The 21,619-nt window shown below is 44.4% G+C and overlaps 1 protein-coding gene across 1 annotated transcript in view; it reads right to left on the reverse strand.

Annotated features, from left to right (window-relative positions):
- Window positions 1-21,619, reverse strand: part of SMARCA2 (SWI/SNF related, matrix associated, actin dependent regulator of chromatin, subfamily a, member 2) — a 180,052-nt gene that overhangs the window by 77,666 nt on the left and 80,767 nt on the right. The window contains 5 exon segments of the mRNA XM_064579201.1: window positions 1,658-1,735; window positions 6,042-6,269; window positions 11,344-11,507; window positions 16,720-16,886; window positions 19,267-19,313. Coding sequence (XP_064435271.1) covers window positions 1,658-1,735; window positions 6,042-6,269; window positions 11,344-11,507; window positions 16,720-16,886; window positions 19,267-19,313 — 684 coding nt within the window.

Genomic DNA, 21,619 nt, shown 5'->3' on the forward strand with positions numbered 1-21,619 from the left:
CGGGGGGTCAGGAGGGAAAGTACACATTCCAGGTTAGGAGTTATTCCCATGGCTACCTGAAACTTCCCTCAGAAAGAATTGTCTTTTTATCTTAAATCATTATGTGTGGACACAACGACTGTTCCCTAGACAAAAATTACAAAATCTCACACACACACACACACACACACACACACACACACACACACACGTAAGCCTCCACACAGCGGGAGCTCCCTTCTCAGACTGTCTATGCTAAAAAGAGAATGCAAATCCTGTGGGTCCTATCTGGGCCAGGGGTCCTGTTTTGTTTGGCCTACAGCATTAGATCATAATAAAAAACTGAATTTAGCCACAAACATTTTGAAATCCAGAGATCGCACATGAAAAACCTACATTCCCAGCTTCTCTTGGCCATTTGGAATTCTTGGCTATGTGGGGCTTGGGGCCCTGTCCCCTTATACAAGGTTACCAGGTTACCACCACTACCCACCCACCCCTCCGCTTGCTTCACTCCTGCAAACTGCTTGTCTGACACCTGAGGGCATTCAAACTGGGGGGCTTCTGATGTGGGGGCTGTGCAGCGTTCAACCACCCGAGTTACAGTTCACATTTAATCACTCATTCGGCCATCAGACTAAATGTCAGAAAGATCAACATGATTGGCGGTAGTGGTGGGAGGCTCACAAACTTTCTGTGTCCTGATCCACGCTCACATCGTCACAAGGTCTAACATTTTGCAAATGCCGGCATTCATTCAATCAATATTTGTTAAGCAAGTACTATGTGCCAGACTATTCTGAGCATCGGGGAAGCAGAGATAAATAGTTACGAACATGCCTTAAGAACGCAGTAAAACATCACTCCTGAGGGCCTCCTTCGCTCGCCAAGGGGCTTGCGTCCGCACGTCCTGACCTTGTGGCAGTCTACGCATGCAAATCAAATGCAGATTCCAGCAAATTACACAGGACTACCTACGTAGCATGGAACATCAAGGTTGAAACCATGGATGTTAAAGTCTCAAATGTCAAGGTCCTTTTCTATCTGTCCGGACCGGTGAAATCCAACCAATTTCAATCTTTCAGTGAAGGCTACACCTTGATGTGCTTCTGGAAGGTTCCTGTTCCCTTAAGCAGGCTCTCTTTACCATTAAGGAGAGGGATGACCCTATTGTTTGGTTGCTGTCCCCCTACCCCATAGGGAGCATATTTGTTGTGATCCAGTAAGGAGACAGTGAGGGAATGGCTACAAACTACCTAGAGAAGGAAATCTGAATGACAGGGCTTGGAGTTAGAAATGAGCTGGCAAGGGGGCGGCAGGTGGGGGGCGGGGATCTGTGGCAAAGCTGCAGACCACATGGCCCGTCCAGAGGGTACGGCTGCTACTGAGCCCTGGCCAACTGTTTCCATATAGAGACGTGGGCCTGGTATTGCCCCATTCTCCTTTTTCAGGAGAAGCCAGAAATCAGGATTCTTTTTATGTTGGCAACAAATTTGAAATTTAAAAAAAAACACTGCGTGGGCCAAACAAAATATGCCTGCAGGCTAAATCCGGCCAGTTTGCAGCCTCTGAACTGAAGGAAAGGCACAGGCTTCACAAATCAAATTCTGCCAGGGCACGCAGGGCTCCAGACATCTCGACTTAATAGAGAAAGGTGCATGAGTTCCTATGATATTACCATGAAGAGATCAAATTCTTCTTCTCGTCGAGCAATCATTTGGTTCAGAGTCTCGTCGTCCGGCACTTCATCTTCTTCCTGGGGTCAAGAACACAATGACTTAACAGACTTTAAGGGAGAGCTTGGACAAGTGGGGTGAGGTATGAAGGAGTCAAGTGGGTCTGTCCTGCAGACCACAGGGATCCGTTTCTCCAGCCAGAAAGAAAAGGGAAAGATCACTGGGTGTAGTATTTGCTATCATTATTTTACAAGCTATTCAAACCATCTTTCCCCAAGCAAAATCTGTTTAGAAAGGAAACATGGTACACGATGAGAAATCCTGGGCTTTTTTGGGTGTGGATCTTGATTCCATTACTTCTTTTTTTTTTATTCTTATGTTAATCCCCATACATTACATCATTAGTTTTAGATGAAGTGTTCCATGATTCATTGTTTGTGCATAACACCCAGTGCTCCATGCAGAATGTGCCCTCCTCAATACCCATTAGCTCTATTACAAAGCTGTCATCATCAAGACAGTATGGTTCTGGCACAAAAACAGGCACATAGATCAACGGAACAGAATAAAGAGCCCAGAAATGGACCCTCAACTGTATGGTCAACTCATCTTCGACAAAGCAGGAAAGAATGTCCAATGGAAAAAAGACAGTCTCTTCAACAAATGGTGTGGGGAAAACTGGATAGCCACATGCAGAAGAATGAAACTGGACCATTTCCTTACACCACACACAAAAATAGACTCCAAATGGTTGAAAGACCTCAATGTGAGACAGGAGTCCATCAAAATCCTAAAGGAGAACACTGGCAGCAACCTCTTTGACCTCAGCCGTGGCAACTTCTTCCTAGATTCCATTACTTCTAAAACAAAGATACTTAAGGTCTCCCTGCCTCAGTGACCTAATCTGTAAAATGGGTGTGACATTTACTTGGAAGAGAAGTTGTAACATTTAAGTACGGAAATGCACAGGGGAAAGTGCCTAACATAAATCCCTTTAATGCTATTAATCTCAATCCACATACAAGGGCTTACTTTCAAAGCCTTGCAAAAACCATAAATAGGTGAAAGTTTGTGACTAGGCACAGAGCAAGACCTTAAAAATCATATAGACAGGTCAAATATAGAGCCTTTAAGATAGGTTTAATCAGTGTCTTTCAGTGGAATTAACATGCTGATGGTTAAAGCTGTGGATGGGACAACTCAGAATGTATCTGTAACAAACCCCCCATGAACTACCCTTAATTAAAAAAAATTAAATGAAGTAGAGAAAGCAAGTACACAAGGGCTAACATTTTCATTTTATATTGTGTTAGACCAAGTCACATGCTCTCTCTGCAAATTCCTCAGAAACCAAGTTCTCCAGCTTCCTAGAAATGCATTGACTTCCACACTTTAAGAAAAATATGATTTTATGAAGTTGGGCAGAGGCTGCAGAACTTACCTTCCAAAATTATTTTTATCATATGCTGGCTAAGCGTGTTAAAAATCGAATGGAGAATTTCAGTGTATTAGCAGAAGGAGGAAGGAGGAAACCCAGAACTTCAAACATCCAGTTTCCCAAATTATACATTCAAAACGAGGTACCTTGTTCTAGAAACAGTATGACTGTTAGAGCGCCTTAAATGAGATAACTCGGGTGCTTCCCAAGATAATGTCTGATGCGCTGTGTTAGAAATGAATGCATTTCCATAAAGCAAAACTCTAATGATTCAAGCTAATAATTACTTCTAAAAAGCTTTCTATTCTAGTTCATCTCTAGACTGATTAAAGTCGATTTGTTTTAATATTACATTTCATTTGACAAAGACTAGCTGGCAGGGGGCTGATACTTCACCAAAGAATCTGGTTAACGGATCCTTTGGTGAAAAGGTGCCCTGCTTTGTCCACTCTATACCCAGAACCCCATATTATCCACTCAATGTCTATGCAAAAGGGGGTTTGGACTTCCCCGTGCCTAGGGTGAAAAGATTCTCTTGTAAACTGGCAAGAAGCTTGCCTGCAGTGGCCTGACCTTCCTGGAGACCAGAATATCTGGGAGGTGGGCTAAATCTCTTCCTGGGCTTTTTGTGCCTTAGTCCTTCTGTCAACCGTGCAGATTGCGGACTCAATATTTGGTACCACAGCCCTTGACTGCAGTCTATCAGCGTCCCCAAACATCTTCACATGCCAACACAGGCCACCCAGAAAATGGTACCATGTCTGACACACCCATAGTTTGGAAGGAGTGTGGAGGCCCAGCAATGCTGCTGGTAATGAGAAGCAACTGGCAAGGGACTCCACTCCAGCCCCCATGGTGGCCTCCAGGGCTGGGAGACACGAACATCTCCCCGCAGCCTAGGAGGGTTGAAAAGTGCCAGGCCACCTTGCACCCCATCTAACCCGGGCCAGCTTCTGTTTTCACAAGCCTACACATGACAAATTAAGCAAAAACACAGTGAAGGCCTTGGGTCATCCGCTTTGTGAACATACATATCACGTACCACCACCCCCCCTTTTCCTTCAATTTCCAGGTACGTAAACAATAACAACAACAACAAAAACACCTGAAAACTTGATTCTAAATCAGTACCAAATAGTCAATTTCAAGAATTGAACCTATATCACATATTCAGTTTTAAGAACCAGAGTGGTGACCTATTCGAGATCAAAATTTTTAAAATGTGTGTCAAGGTATGAACGTATGTGCACACCTATTTTTCATGATTTTAATGAAATCTCATACGTAACTCATCAAATATAGAAGACCGACAAGTTAGGAAGAAGCACCATAGAAAAGTGCTCTTCAGTGTGCAGAAAGCTTCGTTTCAGGATTCATTTAAATATCAAGATCTACTTCACATTTAGACTCGTTTCAGGAAAAAAAAAGTATGCGAGGCTTTTAAAAGAATTTGGCTTATAATTTAGAGATGATTTAAAAAACATATATCCTACTGAAGGCAAAGTCAAGCTACATCTAATATATGTAATGAAAGGAGTGCTCCATATGACTCCGTAAGGTCAACCCACTCTTCAGTTTACAAATATGGGGACATCCAACCAAATGTGTCCATCCCAAGACAATTTTGTGATAAAGATTGGCACTGCTATTTTGCACAGTTTTCTTTACTACATTGGAACTAGGTCTTTCGATCTCTCTCAAATCCATTTGGGTTGAAAATTTAGTACAGTTACCAAAACTGGGGGGACGCATGGGTGGCTTAGTGGGTTCAGCATCTGCCTTCAGCTCAGGTCATGATCTCAGGGTCCTGGAATGGAGCCCCATGTAGGGAATCCCTGCTTAGCAGGGAGTCTGCTTCTCCCTCTCCCTCTACCCCTCCCCCCTGCTCATGCTCTCTCTCTCTCTTTCTCTGTTCTCTTTCAAATAAATAAATAAAATCTTAAAAAGAATTACTAAAACTGGCAATCTAAAAAAAAAAAAACAAAAAAAACAAGGGATGACCTGAAGATTCCCGCCCCCTTAGAGAAACATAAGCAATGCATTCTTTGAACAATCTTGCCAAGGAAAGAGAGGTGTTTTTTTTTTTTTTATTCTTATGTTAATCCCCATACATTACATCATTAGTTTTAGATGAAGTGTTCCATGATTCATTGTTTGTGCATAACACCCAGTGCTCCATGCAGAATGTGCCCTCCTCAATACCCACCACCAGGCTAACCCATCCTCCCACCCCCCTCCCCTCTAGAGCCCTCAGTTTGTTTTTCAGAGTCCATCGTCTCTCATGGTTCGTCTACCCCTCCGATTTCCCCCGCTTCATTCTTCCCCTCCCGCTACCTTCTTCTTCTGAAAGAGAGGTTGTTTTTTGTTTGTTTGTTTGTTTTAAACCGGTCATTTTCTCAGCTTTTGGTCGGCTTTTACAGGAAACCTTGAACTGGGGGTAAAAGTCATGCTCTCCAAGTATAAGTAAATAGGTTAAGATGGCTTGTCCTACAATCATATTGAAGTACTTAATCAAAAGGCAAAAGACAACAGAGGGCCCTGGCAGAGAGAAAAGGCAAGGAGAGGCCCTTCCTCCGGGCTCCGTCTGGTCTCATCTGGCTGATTTTGCCCCCCACTCTCCCCCCACGGGCCTGTCTGCAGTTCTGCATCTGCCCTACAGAAGGCAATATTTACAATACGATCAAGCCCACGCACGGGTTGCATCTCTGGGGAGAAACCTGGAAGAAGCATGCCCTGGCTGAGCCCTGCGGTCCCTCTAGCACATGCTTTTAGACACTGGTTTGGATAACTTTCAGAGGCTTTCTGTGCTTGGGATGGAAGATAGCAGCTAATTTATTCATTTTAATTAACGCCAGCCCAGGAAACTCTTTAAAGAACGGAGAGGTCATTCTTAATCCTTCTGAGACAAAAGGTCACTTTGATTTCATAAACTCGGCTTTCTGTAATACCTCATTTTCCTCTTCGTGCTCCAGGATGGCCTGCAGGAATGCCCTCCGCTCGTGGCTCGAAGACTTCTGATCAAACATGCCCGCCTGGATCACTTTCTGATCTACGTTCAGCTTGTACTTTGCAGCGGCGAGAATCTTTTCCTCCACGCTGTTTACGGTGCACAGTCTCAGCACCCGGACCTCGTTCTGCTGGCCGATGCGGTGAGCTCGGTCCTGTGCTTGCAGATCCTGCGAGGGACAAGGACATGCTGTCAGGGGCCAGTGCGTGCATTAGCTGAGCACGCAAGTCGCCTGCCCGAGAGGGGAGTGAGGAGGGTTGTTTAACCCACCCATACTCATCAAAGATTTTGCTTTCATTTTTAACATAGGCAAGCTAGTTCATCCCTAATGGAGGGAAGCTGGGCTCTGATGAGCTTGGTTCACCATCAGAATTAGTCCCCAACTAAAAACAAAACAAACAAAAAAAACCCCAATACATCTGATGTCAGAATTATGACTTTGATATGACCTACAACTGACCTTAAATTGCAAGGTCATCATGGCTTCTTGTGTCAAGTGTTCAAGAAGATTTTTAACATATTCATGAATTATACACACATACGTTACACATACACACTGTACATACAGGGATTGCTCAGGTGACAGATCTCCTGGGATCTAAACCCACCAAAGATGCAATCTTTTGTTTGGGGAAGGAAAAGGATTGCTAGTAGAATACTAAGTTGGTCATATTTTGGGGGGCAGAAATCTGGCACTTTGTTTCAAAAGTGTGAAAACTGGGTATGGTCCCTGCCTCCTGAAATTTTACTTCTTGTCATTTATCCTATGGAAATAATCATGGATACGCACCAAGATTTACAAATAAGGGTGTACCTCTCGCTGTTACATATTATTTACAAGTTTTAAGAGCAGAATTAAATAAAAAATCAACAATAACAGGTTGGTTTAAAAAATTAGTCTTTGTATGTTATGTGCCACATACTACATGTAGAGTGCCATACAAATCAATTAGAAATTTAATAACACAGAGCTATAATAAGTAAGAACTACAAGTTACATATGAGTAGGTACACCAGGATCCTATATGCGCTTATTTACCCAGACCAAGAAAAGGCAGGAGGGTCACACCAACAATATTGACATTTCCCAGCAGTGAGAGTACAGTCATTATTAAATTTTCCTCCTTTTATTTTCAAACGGTTTAACATTTTTTGCTACTTCAAACATATATTACTCTTACAAGAAGAAAAAGGTTTTAATGAAATCTTTCCATTAACACCTTCAGAAACCTGAGGCCAAGTTACCTGATTTTAATGCTATACGATAAAACTTTCTTGGTCGGTTACTTTTACTCATTCTGGCCCAGGGGATGGTCTCTGTGCCCATGTTAAGTAGTGGTTTCCATGTGTCCCCCATTGGACCTGTTTCCATTTTTAGGTCAAAAGTCTGTCCCCTGTATCCTGCATCCCTAGCACCCGATTTTGCACAGAGCTGATACTCCACAGCGTAAGCCCATCCTGTTGACCAGATGAGTCATGCACGTGGCATAAGGCGACAACAGGCCCAAGTCCCCCCAGGAGACCTGTCTTTGCTGCAGGGACCTCTATGATTAAATGACTAATGAGGCAAAAACTGCTCCTCAGAAGATGTCTGAATAATATTAAATATCAGACAGCTGAACCATGAACATGGCTGGCACCCATCCAGATTAGATGATTTTCCAAAGAGGAGAAAGTGAGGTGGATAAGTGAAATCCAAAGTTGGGGGCAGGGGTGGAACCCTAAACTTCATTTACAAGACCTTGGTTCAGTCATCTCTCTCAACACACGCTCACCAGTGTGGTGAGGCAGTGGCCGAGACGGCGAGTTCTGTGCTGTCAGCCTCTGGATTATCTTCTAGAACAGGGGTCCGTGAGCTGTTTCTGCAACGGGCCTAAGAGTGATTATCTATTAATAGTAAATATTCTAGGTTGTCTGGGCCAAGAGCAAACACTTAGCAACTGTTCTCACCAAAAGGCTGATTATCATCTTCTTTTTTCTCCATTTTACATTTTTCTACTTAAAAACGGGAAAAAAACTATTCTTAGCTCACAGATCTTACAAAAGCAGATGGCAGGCCAGATTCGGTCCCCAGGTCTGAGTTTGCTGACCTCTGCCCTAGAAGATGCTGATAAATTGCAAAAATACTAAGGTACAGATGGCAACAGAATGTAATAGGCAAGGAAGTGGAGGGCCCGGGACACCTAAAAATGGGGGTGGTAAGTTCGTGAGCCCTCGCGAGCTGGCTGCCAATTAGGTGTGTTGTTCTGTTCTGTTTCGTGGTGGTGGCAGTGGTGTTTTTTGTGTGTATAAAGCCAAATATCTATTTGGAAAGCAGCAAAAATTAGTGTTTCTAGGCTGAAGAAGTTTATGGAATATAAGCCTAAGTCTGTAAGCCAAAATGGGGAGGGGGGCGTATACGGTGACCAAGAAATACGTGCTGTCGTTATTGGATGGATTCGTCAATACTTCTGAGATTTTAGTGGTCTGATGTTTCATCACACCAAGTAGGTGCGATTGAATCTGAAGACAAGAACATAGCCTGAGAAGAGAGCCTCCAAGGTAACTCTGCGGTTGGCCCTTCTGTCTAAACAACCCAACTCCAGCTCCAGGGGCTAATAATAAGGGTACCAAGCCATGTTTGTTTGGAAATGAGAGCCTCAGTAATCCCGAGGGATTTTATTGCTAATTCCACATGTGTATGTTCCAACTTTACTTCTAACGAGAGCCTCCAATTAGCGACTTGTAGGCCTCTATCTTCAATCTGTCAACTTTTGTCAAACAGAACTGCTCTTTGGTCAATATGCCTTAATTTTGACTCAACGTGACAACGAATTACTACAGAACGCTTTTTTTTTTTTTTTTTTTGCAACACATGCTGAAACCAACATGGTAAAAAGAGGTCCAAAACTTTCGTTTTGGGGACCATGCAACCTTTATGCAGGGGTACAGGATTCATACCCAGACAGACACGGACAAGTTAGTACTGACTGGTTTCCTTAAGTGGAAAGTATTTCAAGGACTAGGTATGAAGTTAGGTTTGCAAACTGCCTTGTAGTATCTAGTGGAGTTCGCTGCTTAATGAAAGTTAGTTCTCTTACCTTTCATATGAAAAATCAATATTCACTCTATCACTCTAAGATCACTGACTTCTGAAAATGAAGAAAAAAAAAAAAAGGTTTGCCCAAACTAATGGCCACATTTAAGTGACAGACATGAAAAATATGATCAGCCCAGTTGCCCAAATCAGGCGGCAGTGAAATCTACCTACGGCAGATAAAAATATTTGGGAGAAATATATGGCCCACTGCTGGGAACCTGTGGTAAATTAGACCAGAGGAAGTCTGAGGTCCTGTGTGTTTTGTTGCTTAAGTTTTAGTTCAAATACAGTGAAAGGTGAATGAATTGTTCAACGCTCATGCGATTTACTTGATTCTGGAGTTCCACCTTTAGTTAGTGGTTGTAAGTTTGTGTGTGTGTATGTGTGTGTGTGTGTGTGAAAGAGAGAGAGAGAGAGACAGAGACAGAAGGGGGAGACGGGGGGGGGAGACAGAGAGACAGAGAGAGAGGGAGAAGACAGAGACAGAGGGGGAGAGCAGGGTAGAGGGAGAGAAAGAGAGAGGCATGGATGTCCCAGCATCCTTTCCCTGGTAAACCAGCTTTTCTAGAGACAGTGAGTACCTCTGGCCTTTGGGATTTGCCCTGTGCCAAACCAGGTGGTCAGCTGAGAAGCCCCAGATGTGCTTACCTCCAAAGATAAAATCTAGCGAACCCTCCATTCACCTATAGACAGGCTTTTTTTTCTTTCTTTTCTTTTTCCCTCAGTAAAGATTTAGGCAGCAGAGATAGGGTGATCGAAACCACACCGAGCACCCCGGGGAGGAGAAGAATCACATACTCCTCCCCTAGATGCCCAGCAGAGCCTCAGGGCCTGCAGCCCTGCAGCCACTCTCGAAATGTGGGACTGATGCGGAGTTCCCAACAGTAAGCAGGAAAACTGCAGGTCTGTCATGGGAGTAAGAATTCCACCTGTGCCCGGGAATGCACCGTGGGATATAAAAATATATAAAATATATAAAAATATTTCCTGAAGACCAATGGCCGTGGCCTCCCCGAGGCTCGGAACCACTGGTCTAGTCTTGAAATCAGCGCTCCTCAGCTAGGAGAGAAACGACGCAGAATCTCTAGGGAGCTTTTGAATGTCTGGAGAAGCCTGGGAAGCAAACGGGGCGTGGGGTGGCAGGGAATGGGAAGCAGACGCGCGTGCTTTTTTTACAAGCTCTCTCATCATTCTGTGCAGCCCAGGACTCCATCCCCTGCCCTAAATGAGTGCCGTCCGTAAGCCTTTTCGTCCCAGTCTCCACCGCGACCCAGGGAGAACACTACTACTCTGCGTGTTTGCAGTGGAGGAAACCGAGGCGCAGGGAGCAGCCCGGGGAAACTGATGTTCCAGTCACATTCATATGGGGGAGCTGCAGTTTTCCTCTCTCCTATTTTGAATTCACGTGTACTTCAAAATGAATCAAATCCCGACGAACAGCATTCTACCCAGTTTCGCACAAGCAGGTGACTGTCTCCCCACAGCACGGAGGCAACCACGGGGGAGCCACAAGGGACCCGTTCTCTTGGGCTTTTTCAATCATCAAAGCAATCCTATAAAAGGGTAACTGTAAATTGACCTGGCTCAAAGAACTTAGTAGTAGATGCTCCACGGGATAGTCTTTGATGGCGATTTTAAAACAAAACACACAGACCAAAAGACAAACTACTATATATTAATTGTTTGACCTTCAGGAACTTACTTACAGCTTCTGGGGACTCATTTTCCTTGACTGGAAAGGTGCATCTAGTGATGTTAACAACCTCACAGCGTTGTGAAAACGGAATGAAGCGATGCATGTGAAGAGGCTGGCGCAGAGTTAGGGTCTAATAAATGTTAGTTGTTGCTGTTTTTATTTTGGACATTTGTGAATTTTCCTATAACCAAACATCCTTTGCTTTGGGGTCAATCCCAGGAGATGGGTCTAACACTGAGCAGAGACTGAGTTTGTACCCCAAACTGGAGCTTTTCAAAGGCACATCGAAGCTGTGTGGAAGGTGTCCAACCTCCGAGGGAGGTGAGGTAAGACAGCCCTTGGGAGAAATGGCCCACTCTTTTAGAAATCCGCTCCTCCCCACAAGGGTGAATGACGACACCAACAGTCTCTTAGTCCCCCTAGTTCCAGAAGGGACGCCAGGGGCCCCCATGTCACAGACGGACAGACCTGGTGAGGGTTCCAGTCGCTGTCAAAGATGACCACTGTATCAGCTGCCTGAAGGTTCAAGCCCAGGCCACCAGCCCTGGTGCTCAGCAAGAAGATGAAATACTGGGACCCGGGCTCGTTGAATTTCTTCAGCAAAGCAGCCCGGTCCTCAGACTTGGTGGTGCCTGTGGGTATAAGACAAGTAAATTTGCCAATGAACTCCCGTCCGAAAATGGCACAGAGCCAGAGAGATCGGCCGGCCTCCTGGAGAAACCGACACCTCTTGGCACCGGTGAGATAATCCCCTGGGGTTTTTGTACTTTTTGAAAGGAACTTTGGACATTTTGCAATTAAAAGAGAGAGAGAGAGAGACTTTTCTCAAATCAAGAAAAAACACTGGGTTTAAACACTTAGGACCGGGCGCCTTTGTAACTTTACAAATTCCAGAACATTCTCACGTTAACCTAAAACTTAATGAAAACATTTTCTAGATTTACTTCTGCGCTTAAAAACACCAAATAATTTTTAAAAACCCACCTACCTACACACACACACACACACACGCACGCACGCACGCACACGTGCCTACAAAGATTATTGTAACAGTTTAAGGCATTTTTGCGGACGGGCATTAGAGTGAGCTCTTGTTTATGCCAAGAGGGTGGAAACAAAGGGGAAATCGATTTCCACTGTGTTTTACCGTCTGGATTGCTCCTGAGCATGATGTGGCTGGGAAAAACATAAAACGTGAAAGGAATATTTTTATCCTGGTTAGCAAGACCTGAGGCCACAATAACCCCCATATATATATACACGTATACGGAAGCTCTTTAGTCTGTTTCTCATGCTGACATTCTGCTCTGCTGAGTTCAAAGGGTGCTGACCTACAACCCAACGAAGCAGCATATAATACCCCTGCCTACGGCTGGCCCCAGGGTGCCTGAAGAGACTCCACAACAGGGAGTAAGCGGAGAGCACCAGACCCCAGAGCACGGTGCTCACATTTAGGGCACGAAGTCATCCGTACCTGCCTCCCAAATCAGCCACTCAATCATACACTCTGTGTTTGTAATGAATTTCCCCGGGAAGCATTGCTGCAGAGTTTTGAAAAAGGCTCTAGGCTGTTGGGAAACAGATATGCGTGTCTCATGATGGTCCCTCAACGCCTGCTATACAAATATTATTTCTACATGGTGTTCTTTTTTTAAGGATGAAAACACACCAGCAACTTATTTCAGAGGATTAAAACATTTAAGCGAGGACAGCTTAGGAAATCATGTTATCCTGAGGGTCAAATACCCAAACACAGCAGGGGTAAGGGGGTGGAGCTGTTCTTCCTATTAATAAAAATGGTAAGTACCCTCCCGAGGAGGGGAAAAAAAAAAAACCCAATTCCCCATATATAGCAAATGGGGATTAGGACCAAGGGGCTTTGGAGGTTCTCTTCATTAAACGAAGCAATGTTCTTTAGAGCTCATTTTGCTTTCTAAATTAGATTTCAAGTTTAGCCACCTGGTCAAATCCTGCAAGGAGAAACGGTAAAGAGTTTAGATTTTGGGGGGAGGAGCACTAAATGTGCTCTGCTGAGTGAGGTCTCAACTCTGTGGGGCTCTTTTTTTTCTTTTTTTCTTTTCTTTTCAGAGTTGGCTTTCTTTTTTTTTTTTTTTTAAAGATTTTATTTATTTATTTGAGACAGAGAGAATGAGAGAGAGAGAGCACATGAGAGGGGGTAGGGTCAGAGGGAGAAGCAAGCTCCTTGCTGAGCAGGGAGCCCGATGTGGGACTCGATCCAGGGACTCCAGGATCATGACCTGAGCCGAAGGCAGTCGCTTAACCAACGGAGCCACCCAGGCACCCCAGAGTTGGCTTTCTGAGACCACGGTGACCTATGTGTTCTCGATCCTAATGGAAGACAAGTTCTGTGCTATCATGAAACCTGCTCGCTGTATCGTCTTTCCAGGTGCAATAATTAAGACAGAATTACTCACATGGAGTCACGGTTCCATATTTACCCTCTGCCTCAAACCACATGGAAAGCCACAGAAACAACAACAAAAAAGATGTTCCTAAAGTGAGGGAAAGGAGAGCTTCCAGAGACAAGGATGTCTGTTTTCCGACAGCAGGTACAGCATCTATATGCTCTGAGGATATAAGTTCAATTTTAAATCCACTGAAGAAGAATCGGCTAACGACCACCCGCATTAAGCTATAAATTAAACTGGTTAGTGGACATGTCTCCTGGGGGATGAAAATAACCCTAAATGCAAAATAAAGCCCTGGAAAACAAAAGAAATACCAAAATGATTTGGTCAAAGGGGCTTTGGGGCCCTCCGCCAGGTACCTCAAGCAAAGAGACGGAGCACATATCTGGTGTGGATTCACACCGTCTAACTAGCTGGGAACTTGATGAATTTTCAAAGCCAGAAAAATCTATGATTAAATCACGTTTCAGGCAAAGAACTATGACATTTCTAGTGACAAGGTTCAGAATTTGCTGGATTACCATTCCCATTAAGTCACAGGTTCCCCGAGTCGAGATCTTTGCTGATCATCAGCAATCGCTGGGATATTTGCTCAGGGAGATTCAAACCACTGTGTCAGGGTTTATCCACAGAGCAAATAAATGCTCCTTGCAGGTGGCACAGGATTTCACACGCTCAGTATGAGCGTCAGTTCCACGTTCTGTTAGACTTTGAGGTAGAACACAACCAAGAACACAATTAAGAGTAAGCGCGACTGTGTTGAAAGTTGCAGAATGCGCTGGAAGGAACACACTGTCAGGCTTTCATGATTACTAATTTTAACTTAGTTTCAGCTGCTTTGGGAAAATTTGGTCTTCTGGGATGTAGCTTCACCACTTGCTCTCACTCAAAAGTCATTTCCAGGGAAAACAAAGACTATGTAACAGGACAGTAGCCAAATCTGTTCATGCAACCATCATCTTTGCAAGAAAAAGAAATCTGTTTAGCTGTCAATGAGTGATTTTTCTCCCCCCTGAGGTCAAACATCTGAGACCTCAAATTCAGCAACAAAAATCTGAAGCCATTTTAACAAACGGGTGAAGGGGCAGGTGGCTGGAAGCTGGTGCCCTTGTGAGTGTGTAGACTGACTGTTTGCCCATTGATTCTCTCCAGCCCCCTCAAACAAATGGTTGCTATTTCTTGCGGGGCAGAAGCCATACCATTTCCTCAACTCCATCTGTAACATTTTATTATGAAGCTTGTTTACTTGTTGTCTCCTCCAGCCTAATGGCGAGGACTCCGATGTCAGGAACACAGCGGCTCCATTCATCTTGTATCTCGTTCCAATTCATCACTTTAAAAATTGTGAATAAGTTCAAAATCATTCTTGAAATGCCGCCTGCCAGGAAAGAAGCCTGCATTTTCAGAGAGGGGATGTAGCCTCCTGGGTCTGCTAAAGTTGATTCTGAAAACTAACTGGCATCAGAGAGATCTAAATTAGAGCCTGGCTTCGCCGTTTGCGTCATGCGTAAGTTAGCTCATTTCTCTAAGCCGCTGTTTTCCCATCTGTGAAATGGGGATTGTATTCATACCTTGGTAAAAGGGGGTAAAAGCCTGTTTGCCGAGAAAATTACATCCATAATGCACAGGAAGTGCCTTGCCCGGTATCCCACAAGCAGTAGGCCTTCCAACAGCGTCACCTTTTATGACAATTATTATTAATGACAAATGGATAAGGTCAGCCACCAACAGCAACCTGTGAAGGAGACTCTCTCAGGCTGGCAAGAAAACATGACAGAGATATGTTTCAAGGAAAGCACTTCTTGCCAGTTCCACAGACTTGAATATTCCAGGGCCACAATCCTCAAAGAGGGGAGATTCTAAACGAAAAGCCACAAAGTAGTAAAACAGCACTTGTTCGGGACACCAGGGCAGGGCTGCCCCTCACCTGAGCAGCAGGGAAGGTGGGCTTGCCCTTCAGATGAGGGCTGACCTTGCCCCTTATGGAGAAGGGACGGGAGAATCAGGTCAAAGGACAAAGGACGAGACGCGGTGCAGGAGATGCCAAAAGAGACAAGACTGGACGACAGAACCGTGTCACGAATTCAAGAAGGAACATTGACTTAGCCATGCATTGACTTAGGTGGCGGTGACTTTGGAGGGGAGAGATAAAAAGATCTTTCAAAATCAAGTCTGTCTGAGGTATAATTAGTTCAAAAGTTAATAATACCCTAGGAGGTACACCATAAAGAGAATTCACTTAAAAAATAGAAGAGAGAGTAGGGCAAGTCTGAGGTTGGTGTGTGTCCAGTTCTATCTAATTAGTGGCAACCAGGGGGACAGAATGTTGGACTGAACATAAAACAAAACCTTTCATTTACTTATTTAATTTAATTTTAATTTTTTATTTTTTTTAAGGAGGCTCCACGCCCAGTGTGGAGCCCAACACGGGGCTCGAACTCACGACCATGAGATCAAGGCCTGAGCTGAGATCAGGAGTCGGACGCTTCACCGACTGAGCCACCCAGGTGCCCCAAAATAAAACCTTTTAATGGAACATAAACTTTTAAATTTCCCACATAACAATAGCTTGAAGATTGCGTCAGATAAAAACAGGTATTAGTAATAACTGTTACATTTTGTGTGCAGGGATTCCATACCATCCTGGCTATAAATTAGCTCCTATTCCCACGTACCACTCTTAGAAAGTGCTATCCCCTTGCCACAGCATAGGAAATTTGGTATCTTTCAACCTCAAAAATATTAGGGCAGGTATCCAAATCATACAGTACTTTCGGAAATAAATATCTCTAAATGCATGTTTCCTTCCATTCATATGTTCTTACTGATTTTCTAAAAATCGAAATACCCAGGCAAATCAGGCAACTATTTCACATAGTTTTGTAAAATCCAGGACACAGTGGGGCCCTATCTCTTAATGCAGCATGGAGATATGTTCTATTTAGGAAAAGAAAGAAGCTTTAATGATAATTCGGTACCATCCTAAATGAATAAGTACAGTGTTACCAAGAGAGGAGACACAGCCTTTATCCCCTTAAAATATGCCTCAACAGAGAAAGCTAAGGGCTTATCAGAATATTCGGCATAGTGTGTAGGTCACACACCATCCTAAAAGCAGAGAGGGTTTTTAAATTTTAATTTAGTTTCATTTAGTTTAATTGTGGCACACATAAATGCCTCCAAGTCCACTTGCACTGGCTTGTCTGGGGGGATAAACAGCTGTGCGAGTGATTTTGGCTTATGTTAAGGTGGAGGATATAAAAATTGCTATCTGCAAAAAAAAGCTGCACCCCACCCTGCTAGTTAACTCTTCAACAACTTCCCTCCTCCTGCCGGCTGGGGCCCGACCTAAGTGCCCCTCACCCGCTGCGCGCCCGGTGGCGTGGCTTCCGAGCCTGGTCCCTTTGGGACTCACCATCAAGGCGAAGGTACAGGAAGTTCCGAAACGCAAAGTAATCCTCCATGATGGTCATGAGGGACGTCATCTGGCAGAAAAGCAGCACGCGGTGATTAGTTGCTCTCAGTTTTGGCAGAATACGATCAAGCAGCTCAAACTTTCCTGAGGCCCGATACAGCTCAGCCCTGAACCCAAAAAGGCAAAACAAGAAGACGGTATTACTGCTGTCTTCTTGAAGGATCCAGGATAGCCTGAATGAATGAATGAATATCCACCCCAGAGTGATGGGGGCATGTCATGGAAAAAGGAAATACTTCTATATAAAACCCACAAGGAGTACATTATAGATGCTATGTATGGCGACAGATTCTCTAGAAAGAGGAGATCGTTTCGTGTTCCTAATACTTTCACTCGCTGTCTCTCTCTTCCTCTCCCTCAATTCTCTCTCCCTTATCCACACACAGTCGTGAATCTGTTGTGCTTCCTTAAACTGTTACTTGGTAGGCACATCAAGTTATTAATTTAGGGCACTTAAGATGCGTCCAAATATTTCTTGAGCATCTACTACTACCTGCCGGGCGCATTCCACGTGTACAGGGATGAGAAAATAGAATCCCTGCCTTCCAAACGGCTAATTGCAAATTGTGATGAGCACTAAAGAGAAAAATAACAAGTTGCTATGAGACAACGCATAACAACACGTGACATCTTTAAATTAGAGCAGGGTTTGGCAAATTTAGGTCCTGGCCTGCTGCCTGTTTGCGTAAATAGAGTTTGACTGGGGCGCAGCCAGGCTCACTCATTTCTGCTTTGTCTATATGGCGGCTTTCACGCCACACAATGGCAACATTGGGGCAGAGACTTTTTGACACACACAGGCAGAGACATTTGAGATCTGGCCCTTTAGAGAAAAAAATTGCCAGCCCTTGATGCAGGTGACCTTGCTGAAGAGAGAACAGTTGAACTAAAACACCAAATAATGAGCAACAAGACAGCCGGTTGAAGAACGGGGCCTTGGAGGAGGAGGAGATTCCAGGAAGTAGGGAGAGTATGTGCAAAGGCCCTGTGGAGTAAAGGAGCCTGGTGAGTCTGAGGAACTGAACATAAGCAATAGGGGAATTCTGGAGATGGGGACAGAGAGGCAGCAGGTTGTGCGGGGGGCAGGAGGCCGGCAGATGCCGGAGGACCTAGCCACACTGAGTGTGTTCACTTTAAGTGCAACAGAAAGCCGCTGATGGGTCTGAAATAGGGCAGTGGCAAGATCTGCCACATCTTTTTAAAAGATCACCATATACACTGTACGGATGGACTGGGGAGGGGACATGAGGCCTGGCTTACAGAGAAGTTCAAATCAAAAAGAGGATGGTGGGGGTACCTGCTGTCACAGTGTTAAGGAACTAAAGCAGGGCCTTTCCTCTTCCATAATAAACTCCTTCTCTCTTTTGTCAACAGGGATGTGTTAAATTATTAAAACTTAATTGTCGGGCTGATATGACTGGGAAAACTCATCAGTGCATGCACTCTACAACACTGCAATGGATCATCGGTAGCTGATTCTATGACACAGTGTGTGTCGTCTCTAACACATTTTCATGTGCAGGTCTTCCCTACCTCTGTCCCCCGTTCCAACCACTGTCCTCCAAACATCTCCTGCAGCCGTGTTGTTAGTATGCAACCCAGGAGTGACCACGGGACGTAGAGAGAAGCAAGCAGGAGTGGGAGAGCCTGGTGGCTCTGGTTCTGGGTGGGTCCCACTTTCTAGTTCTTAGCCCAGTGACATCATCTGCCTTTGGGATCCAAGCATGGCCCCCACATCCTAATAATCAATGTCCCCTGGTGCAAAACAGAGACTTTCCGTGAATGCAAACTTTTCTATTTTGTTGCAAGGCATGGCACTCTTTAATGGCTGCTGCTAACCAAAAACGTTTCTTTTTTTTTAAAGATCTTATTTATTTATTTGACAGAGAGAGACACAGCGAGAGAGGGAACACAAGCAGGGGGAGTGGGAGAGAGAGAGAAGCAGGCTCCACACCAAGCAGGGAGCCCGATGCGGGGCTTGATCCCAGGACCCTGGGATCATGACCTGAGCTGAAGGCAGATGCTTAACCAACTGAGCCATCCAGGTACCTCCAAAAAACGTTTCTTATATGGACCATACTTTGGTGAATGACTGTAAGGTCACACATATTTATGGTGGATGAGGCGTTTCCTCTCACCCACACCCAAGTTAAGTATCAACTTGAAATTCAATATGATAAATTCTCTTCTGGCCCAAGCTACACTATTGCTTCCACCACATTTTTAGGACACTGGGTTACTATTAATTCTATTAAATGAGATCCGTGTCCTTTGAATAGTCACTTGCTCAAGGCATGTAGTAATTTATGCCAGTAAAGTAAAAGAGAAGGCTGATATCATTTCGGTTAACAACTCCTATACCCTCTGCTGAGGTGAGAGGCTGGTGCAGGAGGCTGGCAGTGGGTACATGTGTGATAGGAAACACTACGGAGTGAAAAGTTGACCAACAAACTGTTTTTTGGAAGAAAGATAAATTTTAAGATTTACCCATTGATGACCCCATTTGAATAGCCCAGGTGTTCAGCAAAGGATTCCTTTAAAAGAGAAAGGAGGGGAAAAAAAAATGATTAAAAAAACCCCACCCAGATATGTAAATTATTAACTTAATAATTACTCTTTTAGTGAGGTCATCCCATTTATTTCTAGAGCATAGTTAAACAAAATAATAAGAAAATACTTTTTAGACGATGAACCAGAAACTCAATGTCTTTGAATTCAGACTTTTGTTCTGCCACAAATGTGTCCTGGGATTTGTGCAAGTCTCCAGAATCTCATACTGAGATGTCAGGGTTAGTTTACTCATCAAACAGTGATTAAGCATCTACTGACCCAGGGCTGAGCCAGGTAGGTACAGGGGATCCAGAAACAACTGAAGTATCTGTCCCCAAGTTGTTTAGAATCTAGACTAGAGAAAGAGCCTAATACGAACTAATCAGGATTCAGACGTGCATGGAAACACACTGCAAAAACATTTAACAGTAAAAGTCATGGTGACTGTATGCTATATTTTAAATCTGAGTTTAGAGAAATCCTGAAATTCCTCCATTCTGTGCTTTTCTCTGTTACAAATAAGGCCCTCGATGGACACCAACCACTCCCTCAGGGGTCCGGGCTCCCATCTTCAAAACACAGAATTTTAAATTTAAAATGAAAATTTTAGAATTTCAAATCAAATTTAAACTCCCGAATCACGTAATTCCCTCCTCACTGATCCTGTAGAAGAAATAGGTTACTGTTCTCTGAGCGGTGTTTCCAGGCTGACTGGAGGGAACGGGAGACCATCTGTGGGGAAGGAAAGCATGTCACACCTTCACACTAGCCACCCGCTGTCTCCCTCCTCTGCTTCCTTTTCCTTCCCCACGAGCAGCAAAGCTTCTCCTCCCAGGGGATCAGCTCTCTTTCCCTTTGAGGTCTCCTCTCACATACGCTCAGCTCATCGCTCATCGTTTATGGTGGGCTCCGGCCCCTCGGTGTGTTAACCCTGCTGGCAAAGTCAACACCAAATGGACAATGGCCAGAAAGCCCACTCTGACCCCAAGAGCCACGCCTTCCCTCTCCACCGGCAGCCACTCCTCGCTAGATTTTCGGGATCCGTCCCTATCGCCTAAGCAGGGCTGTAAGAACCAGAGAGATGGAACCTGTCAGTGCACGGTGATAGGTTTAGGCATTAGCATCGTTTTTTGTTTCTGGTTTGTTTTTTTTAAAAATATTTTACTTATTTATTTGACAGAGAGAGAGCACACGAGAGCACAAGCCCAGGAAGCAGCAGAGGGAGAGGGAGAAGCAGACCCCCTGCTGAGCAGAGAGCCAGACATGGGGCTCGATCCCAGGACCCCGAGATCATGACTTGGGCGGAAGGCAGACGCTCAACCGACTGAGCCACCCAGGCATCCCAGGGATTAGCATCGTTTTAAAAAATGTGTTCATTTCTCCGGTTTGAAAGTCCCCAGGGAAACAGCCCAACAGAGAGAGGGGGCTTGTGGGGTGATTTCCTATGAACAAAGGTGGCATGCAAACATTACAAAGACAGAGGCAAAATGCACACACCAACTCCCAGCCAGAGTTGTGGCCATGTGTACCCATGACTCTGGGTCTCATTTCTAGGAATACGCCTTCCGAAAGTTTTTATGTTAAAAACAAATTGCAAATCAGAGTCCGTCTCTCTCCTGACAGCTATTTAGAATGGAAATATGCAAGGAATGGAGGGCAGGTTACTTAAAGTCGGCTCCCCAGGTTCTCCAGACAGAAGCCTGAGGACGGAAGGCATCATCCCCCTTCCTGACACAGTCTAGCATGTTTCAAAGGCTAATTTTTTGCATGACAACCAAAATGAAGTAAGACTGACACTTAATTTTCATAACTTCTAAGTCCTCAAACCCCTCCACGAATCAGAATAAATATCTCAAAACTGTTTTCAGGAAAGAGGGGATGGGATGGTGGGTGACGGGTTCACCTGGCATGACCCTGGTCACTTTCATCATTTGACAATTTTTTTTGGCTCCCCACTGGCCACAGACCAATATAGATCCACCACTAATTCATCGATACCTTCCACCTTTTTAATATATGTTATCAGTTTATAAGATGCTGCCTCTCTTGTTTATTTTTTTTAAGTTTAGCCTCTGCCAGTCCCATAAGCTGTCACCACTTGATGACAAGTCAAGTGCACTGACGCTTGGAGATGCCGAGACATTTTCACCAGGTCACGATTACAAAGTGGCCTGGGACGGCCTCATGGTTGCACGCTGGATTTCCTTCACCGAGTGTCTAAACAGCCAGGACTTTTTGGTGGGATTTTATTTTTGTTGCTGGTATTGTTGCTGTTGTCAGTTGACATGGA

This window comes from Mirounga angustirostris, unplaced genomic scaffold (genome assembly GCF_029215605.1).
Source record: "Mirounga angustirostris isolate CCGP_5_RB_7025 unplaced genomic scaffold, mMirAng1.0.hap1 SCAF_15, whole genome shotgun sequence".
Classification (NCBI taxonomy): domain Eukaryota; kingdom Metazoa; phylum Chordata; class Mammalia; order Carnivora; family Phocidae; genus Mirounga; species Mirounga angustirostris.